At 36.8% G+C, this 13,588-nt stretch overlaps 1 protein-coding gene across 5 annotated transcripts in view; it reads right to left on the bottom strand.

Moving 5' to 3' along the window:
- Ndae1 (Na[+]-driven anion exchanger 1) overlaps nucleotides 1-13,588 on the bottom strand; it is a 338,918-nt gene that overhangs the window by 197,777 nt on the left and 127,553 nt on the right. For all 5 annotated transcript variants that reach the window (XM_089252552.1, XM_089252555.1, XM_089252556.1 and 2 more), the window contains exon 3: nucleotides 2,737-2,901. In XM_089252552.1, coding sequence (XP_089108678.1) covers nucleotides 2,737-2,901 — 165 coding nt within the window. The remainder of the gene's footprint in view (nucleotides 1-2,736; nucleotides 2,902-13,588) is intronic.

Genomic DNA, 13,588 nt, shown 5'->3' with positions numbered 1-13,588 from the left:
ATCATGTTCACACAGTCATCCTGATCAACTTGATTGTTCACTTTCGTAATTATTTCTCCGTTATAAAAAAAAGATATCCTGGATCATTTCTATCAATTTTCAACCACTGAGACACATCCTCTTCATGACAGGACTGGAGAACAGGGAGCTCCTGAAACATACCTAAGCATTCTTTTGAATATGGAAGATTTCGATTGTCTTCAGTAGTTACGTTAAAACCATGAAAATATGGGCATAACTCTCTAAACCTTTGCAAGACTTTAGTCCATCTGCTGTTTTCAAACTGGCTGCAAAATTTTCTATTTATCACAATTTTTTTTTAAATCACTGAGGGTTGTCACACCTAGTCCGTATTCAGCTGCAAATTTCCACCATCCCCCGCTCTCAATCTTTTCACTATTTCCACTTTTTTTTTCGATGTTTAAAACAACACATTTTCGTTTTGTCAACATTCTGCACTTGAGAGATACGAAAAGTGTTGACACTGTTAAAGCTAAAGAAACTTGTAACTGCATATACTGTACCCAGATCCGCCATTGTTTACATCTATAGCTCACAGGTACTGTATGTACAATTGTTTGAAAGTGGATTACTGTACTGTGAATGAGGCTATCGAGTTGGGAGATAAGAGGATTCAAGTTCCAAGAAAATACGAACTGTGTTTAGCATCGTTGACTGAAAATAAGTTAGGTTGAAAAGGTGTTCAGTTTACCGAGTTGTTTGAAAAATTGATGTTCGGATAATCAATGTTCTGCTGTATATAATTTTAGGATAATAAATTATATCATTGAATAATATACAATGAAATCTCGATATAACACTACTCTGCGGACCAAGAATAAATATTGTTATAGAGAGATTATCGTTATATTGAGAGGCAGCAGCTGAGAGATATATAAGCATTTTCAAACAAGACTTAAAAAAATATAGTTGCAAACGGATTTATCGTTATATCGAGTATTGTTGCAGCAAGGAGGTTTCACTGTATACTACACTTGGTAATGAGTAGATTTCTAATTGAGTCCAAATTATTGTAAAAAGCGGGCAAAAATACATAGTTTTCTTTCAAGGAAAAACACTACTTAAGTCATCAAAATAAATTTTCAAGTCAAAGAAATAAATTGTTCACTAAATCAGCACCATTGCCAGTAGAAAATACTATCATCCGATGGTGAAGGAGTGGGTCTCCCCTATTTGTATCTTCCTCTGAATATTCGGAGGAAAACTATACGTTTTTGGAGGGGGAATGCAGATAGTACCAAAATTTCCTTTTTATCCTTTATATTGTCATAATATGCGCAAATACGGATCAGCTTCCTGATAAGCATGAGTAGATAGTACTGCCCCTGCATACTTAGGTTGTTAATTAGCTTTGTGTACCACGATAACGAAAGTTGTGTTTTTTTATGGTTTAAATGAATTTTTTTCTTTTTGTTTAAACTTTATTTATGTATCATAATTTTAAGAATGATTTTAAAGCACTATCAGCTTCCACTTGCCTCCTTGAGCGGGTAAGTGGAACCAGTACCCCCACTAAAAATAAAATTAATTTTGAAAAGGGGAATACTGAAGAAAATGACAATAAAGCACTAGCTCTAAAAACAGAATGATTCAACCTGCTGCCATATTTCAAGATGTTTCATTGACTTCTCCAATGTGGTGCTAACATGAATTTCCTTCCACCAATGAAAAAGTGGTTCCACTTACCTCGGAGTACACTTTAATTTATACAGATAAAGACAAAATTGAAACAAACTACTCATTATAAAATTTTACAAGAGCTATACATGCTTGAAAACAAATTTAAAAACATTCATGCAACTAGGAAATCATTTTGCATTTCTAAAGGGAGAAAAAACCATTCCTTTCATATTACTGTATGGACTTTGAAAATGGTATTTTCACATAACATGTAGAACTATTGTTGCAGTTGCACCAAACTGTCACAACAAAGTATTTTGTACACTGCTTTACTTTAACTACTTTTTCAAAATCAGCGTACAAAAAGCACTTTGGATAACACAAACTTGGGATAAATAAAGACTTGGACAATTAATTTTATAATCACAGTAAGGTCTTAATCTAAATTTTTAGTTTTTAAGCTTTCAAAGCAGAAAAATTCTGATCAGATCAGTTCAGAAAATTTTCCTACTTATTTCACATGAAACATTGCAGATAATCATGCAAGGGGAAAAGTATGAAGAAATATGTAAACTACACAAGGTTCTTGAACTTTGGTTCTATTTTTCATACCATTTTTTTTTGGTATGGAGATATTGCAATATCTGCTATTTATATGTTAATATTGTTATATGTCTATCACAATTTTATAACACTAGTATGTGACACTAATTTACATATATTAATTGTATTATTGTAAATTCACATGTATAGGCCTATATTGTTTTGTATTAAGTCATACGTGTATGTGCCTCCATCCAGCTGATATACAAGGAGAGTGCTTGGATCTATTAGATTAATAAAGGTTTATTAATACTCTTGAAAATGTGTGAGTTCATTGTGTGTGTTGTTTTGATATTATTGAAGGCACAGACAAGAGTAGGGCATTTTGCTAGCAATCGTGATGGCACCCTAAAGGTGTGTGTGTGTAATGCTTTTTCTAACTATGCACTATTATAAATCCTAAAGTGATGTTGATGAGGTGCTAGCAGTTTTTTCCTACAGTATGCACACACAAATGTGAATGAGATAAATATATATTTTTCAATAATATACCAGGTCTATGAAGTTCATTGGGGTAATCTGCAGATGTTCCATCTTCCTTTCTTTTATGACCCCCATTCCTGTTATGGTGATGCCTATGCCTACGGTGTGCGTGATGAGTTCGTCTATGATAACCTGGCACGTGAAGACCGACATACACTGTATGGGCTCTGTGACCTAAATGTAAAAAATCATTGTGAACTTTTCATACAGAAAATTCAAACATCAAGCAAAAATTAGAAAGCAAATATTAAAAACTAAAAAATATCTATACAAATAATGCTAAAATACTGCTAAGCCTACGCAAAGAACTTTATCAGAGATTTGGGGGGGCCACTAATGAACCCCAAACACAGTCTCATGTAGGTTTCTGAGAATGGTGTCTTTAGATATTGATAGTCAATGCATACACAGGGCAGCAACTAGTGGGAGCAGGAGAGTCTGGTGCCCCGAACACCAAACCAGAGGGGGCACAAATTTCACTCTATAAATTCTCCTTCAAGATTACAAGAGGGTGCTAAAATGCTTGCTTGCCCTAGCTGACCAAGCAAGCAGTTGCGGCTCTGTGGAGTTATCTTTTTTCTCCATCATCCAAATAATGTATATGGGTCATTTCTATAAAGTGTACAAACCATTTCTGAGACAATTGTTTTTACAAAATTCCAGCGCACTCGTAGCAATATCAATTTTTTTTCTGGTTCATTTAATTCTTTGCCATGTGTCATTTCTTAATTTGTTTCAGGTGGTATCTAAGTTATTTAAAAAATAATTGTTTGTAGCAAAACATCAAAATCTGGCTGTCCCAGTTGGAAAAAAAGTGTTAAATGAAGAGACTGGGCAAATCTAGAATTTTTTTCAAAAAAACTTGAAATCATATTTTATATATATGCCATAGCTAAATAAAAGTAATGATAAAATTTTGAAAAAAACTTTATGAAAAACTATTTTTTGCTCATGTCCCGAAATTTTTCCCATTTTAAAATGTCTGCTCTGTTACGGTCATTTGGGAAATATATTTTTATACCACATTAAACCTGATAACACTTTTGAGCTCATTGAAGGTTTTTTTTAATGGTTGATCAACAATTTTGAATTTGACTTTAGAAAAATAACGTAATATTCATGTTATGTCTTTAGTACCAGATTTTTCTTGATCAGATGTCAACTCTGTTACGGCATCATAAATAATTATGATTTTTTTCATCTATATCAGCATCTAGTGATAGTACATGGAGATATGCTTCAAAATATAATAAACGTTTCCATTAATCATTTAAATTTTTAATGAAAAAAAAAATAATCTAGGCTAATTTGTCTACTGTTATGTCTTCCAAAAACTCAACCAATGCAACAGAATGGAAACTATGATTTAAAGTTTTCTTAGTGAAGAGGTTTTGAAGTTTTAAGTTAAATTTAATAAGTTATTGCATTGAATTTAAACCCTTTATCACATTCTCCCCATCATGTTATTTTTTCAGTTAAATATGAAAGTTAAATAGAGCAGATCATCAAAATCACTGCCAGGCACAGGGGTATAAGGGGCATTTTAGTATGAATAAAGGTCGTTATATGACAATACATTCTGTATATATTTTATGGGATAAAACAATTATTTCCCTATATTATTTTTTTTCCCTGGCTCTATCTCCCCACTCCCCAAGTGTCATTGGATATACTCTGGATCACTCATGTGAGACATAAATGTGAGATTTATACCAACATCAAATTACTATTCAATTTCAACAAAAAATTTTGAAGTGAAAGAAAAATCATCCTGATGATATAATACACAGCTGAGCAAGACCATTGTTCACTCTGACCAGATTTTAAACATTTTACCAGACCAAAGTTCAAACTACGAGGTGGGGGTATGTGGTTTTTAGAATTTGCTAATGGGGTGGACATTTCTCAAAGGTTATAGAGGAGTCTGGGTCACCTATCGCATTTCACTCCATTATGTCTTTAGTACCAGATTTTTCTCTGTCTGATGTTCACTCTATTACGTCATTTTCATAAATAATTTGAAATATAAATTGATTGCACTATATAAATTGAGATTAATCCAAACATCTCCTGAAACCATATAGTCCTCCTACCACGAGATGAGATTTGGCTACGGCACATCATGTCACGTCAAACTATTCTATTTTATCTTAGAAGGACATGCCAATCGTGAAATGTCAGTCACTGATGAACTTTTCTCGATGTGCAATCGTTTTACCAAAAACAAATTGAATAAAATCATCCGACGTGACGTGACATGACGCAGCGAAAATTCATCTCGTGGTCGGAGGACTATAGCTGATATTACATGTAGCAGAGTCTAAATCCTGTATGTACGGCAAATGTTTGAATTGTCATGACAAGATGGTTTCTATGAATAAAATTTCTAAATCGCTGGATGAGAATAGCACTGTACAGTGTGAATAGCAGCACAAACAAAAAAAAGTTTAAAAGAATGGCAAAATGATAAAAGTTACAAAAATAATAAAAGAGCAGAGATTGTGGAACCTAACAGACTTGATCAATGTTTTTCAAAAATTATTCAAGAAACACATTTTTAACATCCAACACCAATATAGAGCTTACCAAATGTGCATTAGAAACATACAAAAACATAAAGCTGTTCATCATGTGGATTTCAGTGAAAATTATAATGGCAAATTATCTGAAAAAATGAAAGTCATCATTTCGGTGGGTCAAGAAATCAAGTATGTCTTCTTACCTATGTGCTGTATGTTGTGGAATGTGAGAAGCCAATTTTGTTCTGCTCAGTTTCACCGAATTCGGAGCATGGACCTTCACCTATTTAAGCTCATTTGGAAACGATTTTGAAAGTGATGAAAGAATGAAATAAATGTGGTTCATTTTTTTTCTGATGGACCTTGTACTCAGTACAAACAAAAGAAAAATTTTTCACTTATTGGACAAATATGTCTCAAAATATTTCAAGTGGTGTACTTGGAATTTTTTTGAAGCAAACCATGGCAAAGGAGCAGTTGATGGTGTTGGTGCTGTATTGAAAAGGACAGCCGATAGATTGGTTGCATGTGGGAATGGCATATCAGATGCTACTTAGTTTTTCACAATTCTCAAAGACGCCACCAATGTAAAATTGTACGAAATCAAATGAAGAAATAAAAGGTATAAAAAAATTATCCCGAATGATATACCTGTGCTGAAAGGCACTATGCCAGTCCACTAAATAATAGCAACTGGCAATGGATTGCTGAAATTCAGAGATGTCTCTTGCTTTTGTGAAAGAAATGCTAATCTCTGTGAATGCTACGGAAAGAAAAATCTTGCCAAAGTAGCATAAAACTGGAAGTGTATCTAAATCTACATACCGATGCGTCGTTGTAGCCCAAAATGATATTGAAAATGATGGGGGAGGTCAAGTTATGTGCCTCAAAACTATGAATGATGAAAGGAAGCTGTTGAAAAAGATCTCTCTTACACGCACTTTGACCAGATTTTAAAAATTTTGCCAGAGCCAAAATTCAAACCCTGAGGAAGACGTGTTTTTTTGAATTTCCTCATAGTGTGGATGTTTTTCAGATGTCAGAGGAATCTCTGGGATACCTTTCATATCGTCTATGTCAGCGGTTCTCAACCTTTTTTGACCCGGGAGCCTTATCCAGTATATAATTTTTATGGGGGAGCCCTGTTTGACTCGAGCCCTTTTTTTTTACATAATTTTCATGGCAGAGAATCCGTAGGCTTTTTTTATTTATCTATAAAATTTACTGATTTATATTATTTTCCTCGAGTCACTGCCGCCTAGCACCGGTTGAGAACCTCTGGTCTATATAATTGAAAAAATAAAAGTGTATTTAGAATAATTGTGATTGCTTATACTAAGTTAAAACATTTCTGTCCACTCTGTTAAGGAAAGAATTTTCGCAGTTCACAGGTGAAAAAATTAATAAGCACTTCAAACTAAGATGTTAAATTATAAGTTATTGACCCATTATCTGCCAGAAACAAAAAAAAAAATTAAATTTTAAATAGTTGAAAAATTTTTTAAAATAAACTTTTCTATGTGATATTTCGAAAAAATCATGAAAAACGATCAAAACGACAGAAAAAAAATGTTGAAATTTTTTTTTTCATTATTTTAAGAAGTAAAAACAGCAGAAATAATTTTTTTACACAGATATTTGTTTTTGTAACAGAGTAGACAAAATCCATCATTTTCAGTCATAAAACCCAAAGAATAAATTATTACAAAATAAAAGTGAAAAATATTTATGAAATATTAAACCTCATGTCACTAGCTATAATTTCACAGATCAATTTTATTTCAAAAATTCAACTGAATTTTTCATCTCAAAAATGTGGAATGTACACTTTTTTTTGGCAATGACCCATATACATCTAAGAGCAAAAGAGAACAGGTAGGTGAGGGTGAAAAGAGAAATTTACTTCATACCTACTCTATTACCTGTAAAAGTATAACATAAGTATATACACTCATGTGCATAAATTAAGGATAATTCAGAATCACACAGAAATCGAAATCTAAAGTAAAAATTTCACCTGTAGAATTATCACACACATCTGCAAGAATGATATGCAAATTTCAGGAAGCCACCAGATAATGTCGATAGTACGTCACAATGACGAGAGTGTAAGAGGGGGTATATAAGGAATGGTGGCAAAGAAGTAAAATTGTTCACAAGAGTTCTGTAAGGCACTCAGTGCCATAAGCGAATAGTTATGACACAGAGGACGCATGTGGATGATTTTTTACGTGGTAGAATTATCGGCCACCTGGAATGTGGGCGTACTCAGATGGAAGTATCCGAGGAACTTGGAATTGCCCAAAGTGTCATCTCTAGGCTTTGGCAACGATTCCAAGATAACGGAAATGTCAGTAGATGTTACAGTACAGGTCGCCCCCGAGTTACAACGCCGAATGAAGACCGGTATTTGGCAGTAACTGCCAAAAGAAGCAGACGGAGCACAGCATCCGACCTGTCTCATCAGCTATCTGCAGTCACGGGTACCACAGTTTCAAGGCAAACCGTGTACAGACGTTTGGGAGATATTGGTCTATATGCTCGCAGACCTGTCAGATGTGTTCCGCTCACGGCAACTCACTGTCGGCAGCGATTAGCCTGGAGTAGAGAACATGCAATGTGCACATCGTCACAGTGGGCTTGTGTGATGTTTTCCGACGAGTCCAGGTTTAGCTTGCAGTCTGATTCACGTCGGACTTTCATATGGAGAACGTCAGGTACCCGTTACCACCAAGACAACATCATTGAACGACACCGTTATAGTGGTGCAGCATTGTTCGTTTGGGGTGGAATTATACTGGGTTCCAGAACAGATCTGCATGTTCAAACCAGAACCATGAAAGCCCAGATTTATCGGGACATCATTCTGGAACAACATGTACGTTTGTTTAGGGGTGCCATGGGCGCAGAATTTGTGTTTATGGATGACAACGCCCGTCCTCACGGAGCAAACATTGTAAACGAATGCCTTGAATCTGAGGATATAACCCGTATGGAATGGCCAGCATTCTCACCTGACTTGAATCCAATAGAGCAAGGGCGTAGCGAGGGGGATGGACTTGGGGGTCTGGTCCCCCCCTCCCGAAATGTGAGAAAATGACCGGAAAAAGGGAAAAAGATGACCAAATCCATTGTTCTGTCACTTTGGTCCCCCCCCCCCGAAATGAAAGTGGTCCCCCCCCCCCGAACGAAATTTCTGGCTACTCCCCTGCAATAGAGCATGTGTGGGACATGCTTGGCGACGAGTTGCAGCCCGTCAACCACGTCCTACATGTGTGCCGGAACTTCGGAGAGCATTGCTTGCTGAGTGGAATGATCTTCCCCCAAGATCAGATCGATAATTTGATACTCAGCCTGCCTAGGCGTTGTACGGACTGTATTTCATCGCATGGGAGACATACAATGTATTAACCATCATACCAACCATGTAATTGTAAGTTTTTGTAAAGGAGATATTTTTTACAATTGCTCCAGGGAGCAAAAATCATAGTTTTTATGAATGGTATCATATATACACCATCGTTTTTGTTCTTTATCTTTTGTTTACGGGTGTTGCATGGGGTAATAAAACCCTCAACGATATTCAAGTAGAAGACGTGGAGGTCTTAAATCTAAGAAATGTATGTGCAAGCAAAGCACCAGGACTAGATGATATCTATCCCAGGGTCCTCAGGGAATGTGCTGATGAATTGTTGGGGCCAGTCGCACAGATATATAGGAGTAGTGTTGCTGAGGGTATCGTCCCAAGAGATTGGAAACTTGCTAACGTTGTTCCGATATTTAAGAAGAAGGGTAGTAGAGAAGTGGTGTCAAATTATCGTCCAGTGAGTTTGATGAGCTCCCTCTCGAAAATTTTGGAAATTATCATCAAAAGGCAGTTTGTGAAGGGGATAGACGAGAATAATGTATTGTCCGATAATCAGCATGGGTTCAGGAAGGGGAAGTCATGTGTAACTAACCTCCTTTGCTTCTATGATCACGTGACTAAGGCTTTGGGTAAGAGCAAAAATGTAGACGTTGTTTACCTTGATTTCCAGAAGGCATTCGATCGGGTCCAACATGGCAAACTCTTGAAGCGTTTACACGAGATTGGAATTGGGGGCAACTTGTTGAATTGGATAGAATCGTGGTTAAGAGATAGGTCGCAATGAGTTATGGTGAATTCTCTGGTTGGACAGACGTCACAAGTGGAGTTCCTCACGGAACTGTCCTTGGCCCCATACTTTCTATCGATAAACTTGATCAGGGTATCGATGGGATTACTAGCAAATTCGCAGATGATGTGAAGCTAATGGGGGTAATCGGGAACAAAAGCGATAGGGAGTTGCTCCAGACCAACTTAAACAGGATTGCAGCATGGGCAAATGAGTGGAGCATGACATTTAACGTTGATAAGTGCATGGTCGCTCATTTTGGTTCGAACAACCCACGGTTCTCTTACGAGTTGAATGGTGTCACTATCCCGGATGCAACTAGGGTCACTGATTTGAGAATTCTCATTGACGAGCGACTTAGGTTTTCTGAACATTGTTCAGCGGTGGTCAAAAAAGCGAATAGAATGCTTGGTCTCATTTTCAAAAAGGTCTCTTTGCGTTCTCCTAAAGTCATTCTTCCGCTTTTTCGAGGATTAGTTCGTCCTGGACTGGAGTATGCTGTAAAGTTTTGGAGACCATACCTACAGAGGGACATAGACGTGGTTGAAAGGGTGCAGAGAAGAGCTACGCGTGTCCTTATTGACACACAGGGCTTGAGTTACGAAGAGAGACTTCATTTTTTGAATATGTTTACATATGGATGAACGTAAGTGTCGAGGAGATATGATCGAAGTGTTCAAAATTTTCAATGGGATGGACAGGATGGACCATGAACTTTTAGTACACCGCCAATCGACTGCTTTTACAAGGGGACATCAATATCGATTGGTGAGGGACAATACAAGGTTATGGTGTCGCAGGGAATTTTTCTCTAATAGGGTTGTTAATAAATTGAATAGCTTACCCTCGGAGGTAGTAAATTGTAACACAATTGACACGTTTAAAAAGAAATACGATAAACATGTTGGGGTAAATCGAGAAGCTATCCCTTCTTAGAATAGGACAACGATAAGTATTCTTTATGGGCGTTGTATAATATTTTATCATGTGTATATATTGTTTATAATTTGTGTTAATTGCATTTTTAATTGGGTTGCTGTTTTTTTGAAATATATGACATCCATATTTTTATGGGCATCTTTTTATCAGCCACCTCGTTGGGCATTTTGCCTGTTGTAGCATTGTATTTGTATTTAATAAATGGGCTTTATGAATAAGTAACGTTTGTTTTGCTTCTGAACCTTTATTTGCCGGAGCTGGCATTATCCTCAATTTATGGACATGAGTGTATATCTCCTACTTATGTATTATGCTGTTTCCTTTCATTCATTTTTTTTCTTACTTTTCCTTTTAATCCTTTTTGTAACATGCGGTTAAGGTAGGACAAGGTTACCATATTTATAGCTGATTCGTCAGAGATCTAATATTGTTTTTAAGCTTAGACTGGAGCTACACGCCTTTATTGAACATACCAGACAATACACACAATACTACTAATAATACTGTGAAAAAGGCCAAACATCAGGAGGAACAACGTGGCATCATCTGCCGAGGACGTAAACTCAAAACATTTAACATCGTTTACTTTAACACTCTCCCGTTAACTGTGATTTGTATCTTCAAAGTCCCATTTGACAACATAAAGTTACACTCGTCGTCTTGACTTCATTAGGGGTTTAGTCATGATATCTGCCACCTGTTTGACATTTTTTCCTTGGAGCCTTTTCTCACAGATAAAGAAGTGTTTTAATTTAATATGTTTAGTATGCAGATGGTATTCAGGATTATGTGATAACTTTATCACTGCCCTGTTGTCCATTTGAAGGATGGGAATGTTCTTTAAGTTCAAATTATCTTTGAGAAGTCTTTGGAGCCAAATGACTTCCTTGGCTGCTTCTGATGCGGCAACAACTTCAGCTTCAGTTGTTGTGACAACAATAGCTTGTCTTTGGCTTCGCCAAGAGATAGCTCCTCCAGCATATATCACATATCCAGATGTTGACAGACCAGTTTTTGCACATCCACCAAAATCTTAATCACTAACACTGAAGCACTCCTTTTGTGTCAGTTGCACTATAAATGATTCCATATTGAACTGTGCCAGCGATGTAACGAAACACTCTTTACTCTCACTATATCTTCTGCAGATGGATTTTCCAGTGACCAAGACAAATAACTTACCCTGTAGGCTAAATCTGGTCTAGTTCCTACCATTAGATACATCAGAGCACCTACAGCTTGTCTGTATGTAAAGATAAACCTGGTATGTTGTCTTTTGCACTTCTAAATTCAACATAGGAGTTGCAACAGGTTTTGCATTCATCAAAACCAAAACACTGAAGGATTTTTCTAACATATCCTTTCTGACTAACTTATTGACTTGCCACTATGGCATTTAATTTTGAGTCCTAAAAAACATGAGACTTCACCAATGGAGACCTTGAATTTTGCTTTTAGTTCCTTAATGAACGTTTCACAGTCCTGTTGATCAGATGCAGCAATTAACCCATCATCTACGTATAAAAAAAATGCTATCAATAATTTCCTATTTTTCTTCTCACAAATGTATAAGTATGGATCTGCTTTGCTTGGTTGAGAAAACCGAATTCTTCTAAAAACTGTCCAAAGCACTTATTCCAACAATGTGGAGATTGTTTTAAGTGATAGAGGCTACGTTTGAGTCTGCACACTCTTCCCGTGCCATCACTAAAACCTTCCGGTTGCACAGAGATTGTCTCCTCCAATTCTCCATAAAGGAAAGCTGTTGATACATCAAACTGTGTTAAATACATTTCTTCTTCAGTAGCAATGCTCAACACTGCTCGTATAGTGCCTAATTTTGCTACTGGACTGTATGTCTGACTATAGTCAATGTCTTGGCATTAAGTGAATCCTTTAACAATGAGTCTTGCTTTATATTTGTTGATACTGCCATCTGGGTTTGTTTTTAATTTGAAAACCCATTTGCAGGGTATCGCCCTGTCTCCAGGTTGTAGGTCAGTCAGTTCCCATGTCTGGTTTTCTTTAAGAAAACTCATGTCATTGTCCATAGCCTTCTTCCAATTTATGCTGCACTTGCTGTTGATTGCTCCTTCATATGTTTGGGGATTATCTTCACTCCAGAATGACTGCTTCCATGATGTAATCCTCAAAACCTCTAGGCTTATGCAGAAGAGAACGGTTTCTTAATTGCCTGTCTGATGTGACATTTTCTGATTCCTCATCACTCAAAATGCTTTCTTGACTCTCTTGTTTTCTTGTTCAGGGTCTTGGATCTCAACTTCATGCTTTTCACTCTTTTCTTGATTTTGTTTTTTCTGGTTATCTGATAATGGTAATTTGGCATGTTTATCACAATTGCTTGGCCTTTTGTGAAAGACATCTCTTGACAGAATTACATGATCTTCCTTGACCCAGATCCTGTAGCATTAATCTCCATATCCCACCAGGTAGCCTTTGATGGCTTTCTTAACCATTTTTCTCCTCTTCTGGCTTGGAATAGGGGCATAGCATGTTGACCCTATCCATAGGTGTATGCAGAATTTTCTCAAGGGGGTTAAATTTTTTTTTCTTCTCGGGGGGGGGGGGTGTTAAGTTTTTATTTTCCCTGTAAAATAACACTATAATCTCGGCTTGAGGGGGATTAGAACCCCCCCCCCCCCTTTGCATACACCAATGACCCTATCACTCTGTGTTTCAACCTGGGTTTCTTATTAAGCCAAAGAAGTTCATATGGACTTGTCTCCTTTTTGATGACTTGCCTGTTCTGTTCAATACATATATGGCAGAGCCTACTAACTCAGCCCAGATAGCTGCAGGGAAGTTAGCCTCTGGGTTTGAATATTTGAATGTTCTGGCCATTTCAACAATAGTGCGTATTTCACGTTCACTGCATCCATTGTCAAACTCACAGCGGAGGAATTCTTTTACTGAATGTCCTGTTGTATTGGCATGTGCAAGCATACGTTCCAACACATCTTTTACTTCTGACTTTTCTTTCAGTAGGTAACCATATCAAAACTTGGTGAATCTGTCTTTAAACACCACCAGATGCCACTTCTTTTCGAAAGATTCCTTGAACGGGCCACAAACATCAGCGGAAATGAGTTTGCCTAGCTCAGAAGTTTTCTTTCTGGTTCCAAATGATAAACGGTGTGCTTTGCCATAAACAAATGGTTCACGGTGATGCCTAACTCTTTCTCTAGTGTCTTTTTGATGTGGCATTTGTCTTGGTGCCCCCATCTCTCA

This window comes from Pholcus phalangioides, unplaced genomic scaffold, assembly GCF_987345545.1.
Source record: "Pholcus phalangioides strain wild (caught in Gottingen) unplaced genomic scaffold, Ppha-v1.0 ptg000029l_1, whole genome shotgun sequence".
Lineage (NCBI taxonomy): Eukaryota > Metazoa > Arthropoda > Arachnida > Araneae > Pholcidae > Pholcus > Pholcus phalangioides.
This window is presented reverse-complemented; position numbering and strand designations above follow the sequence as displayed.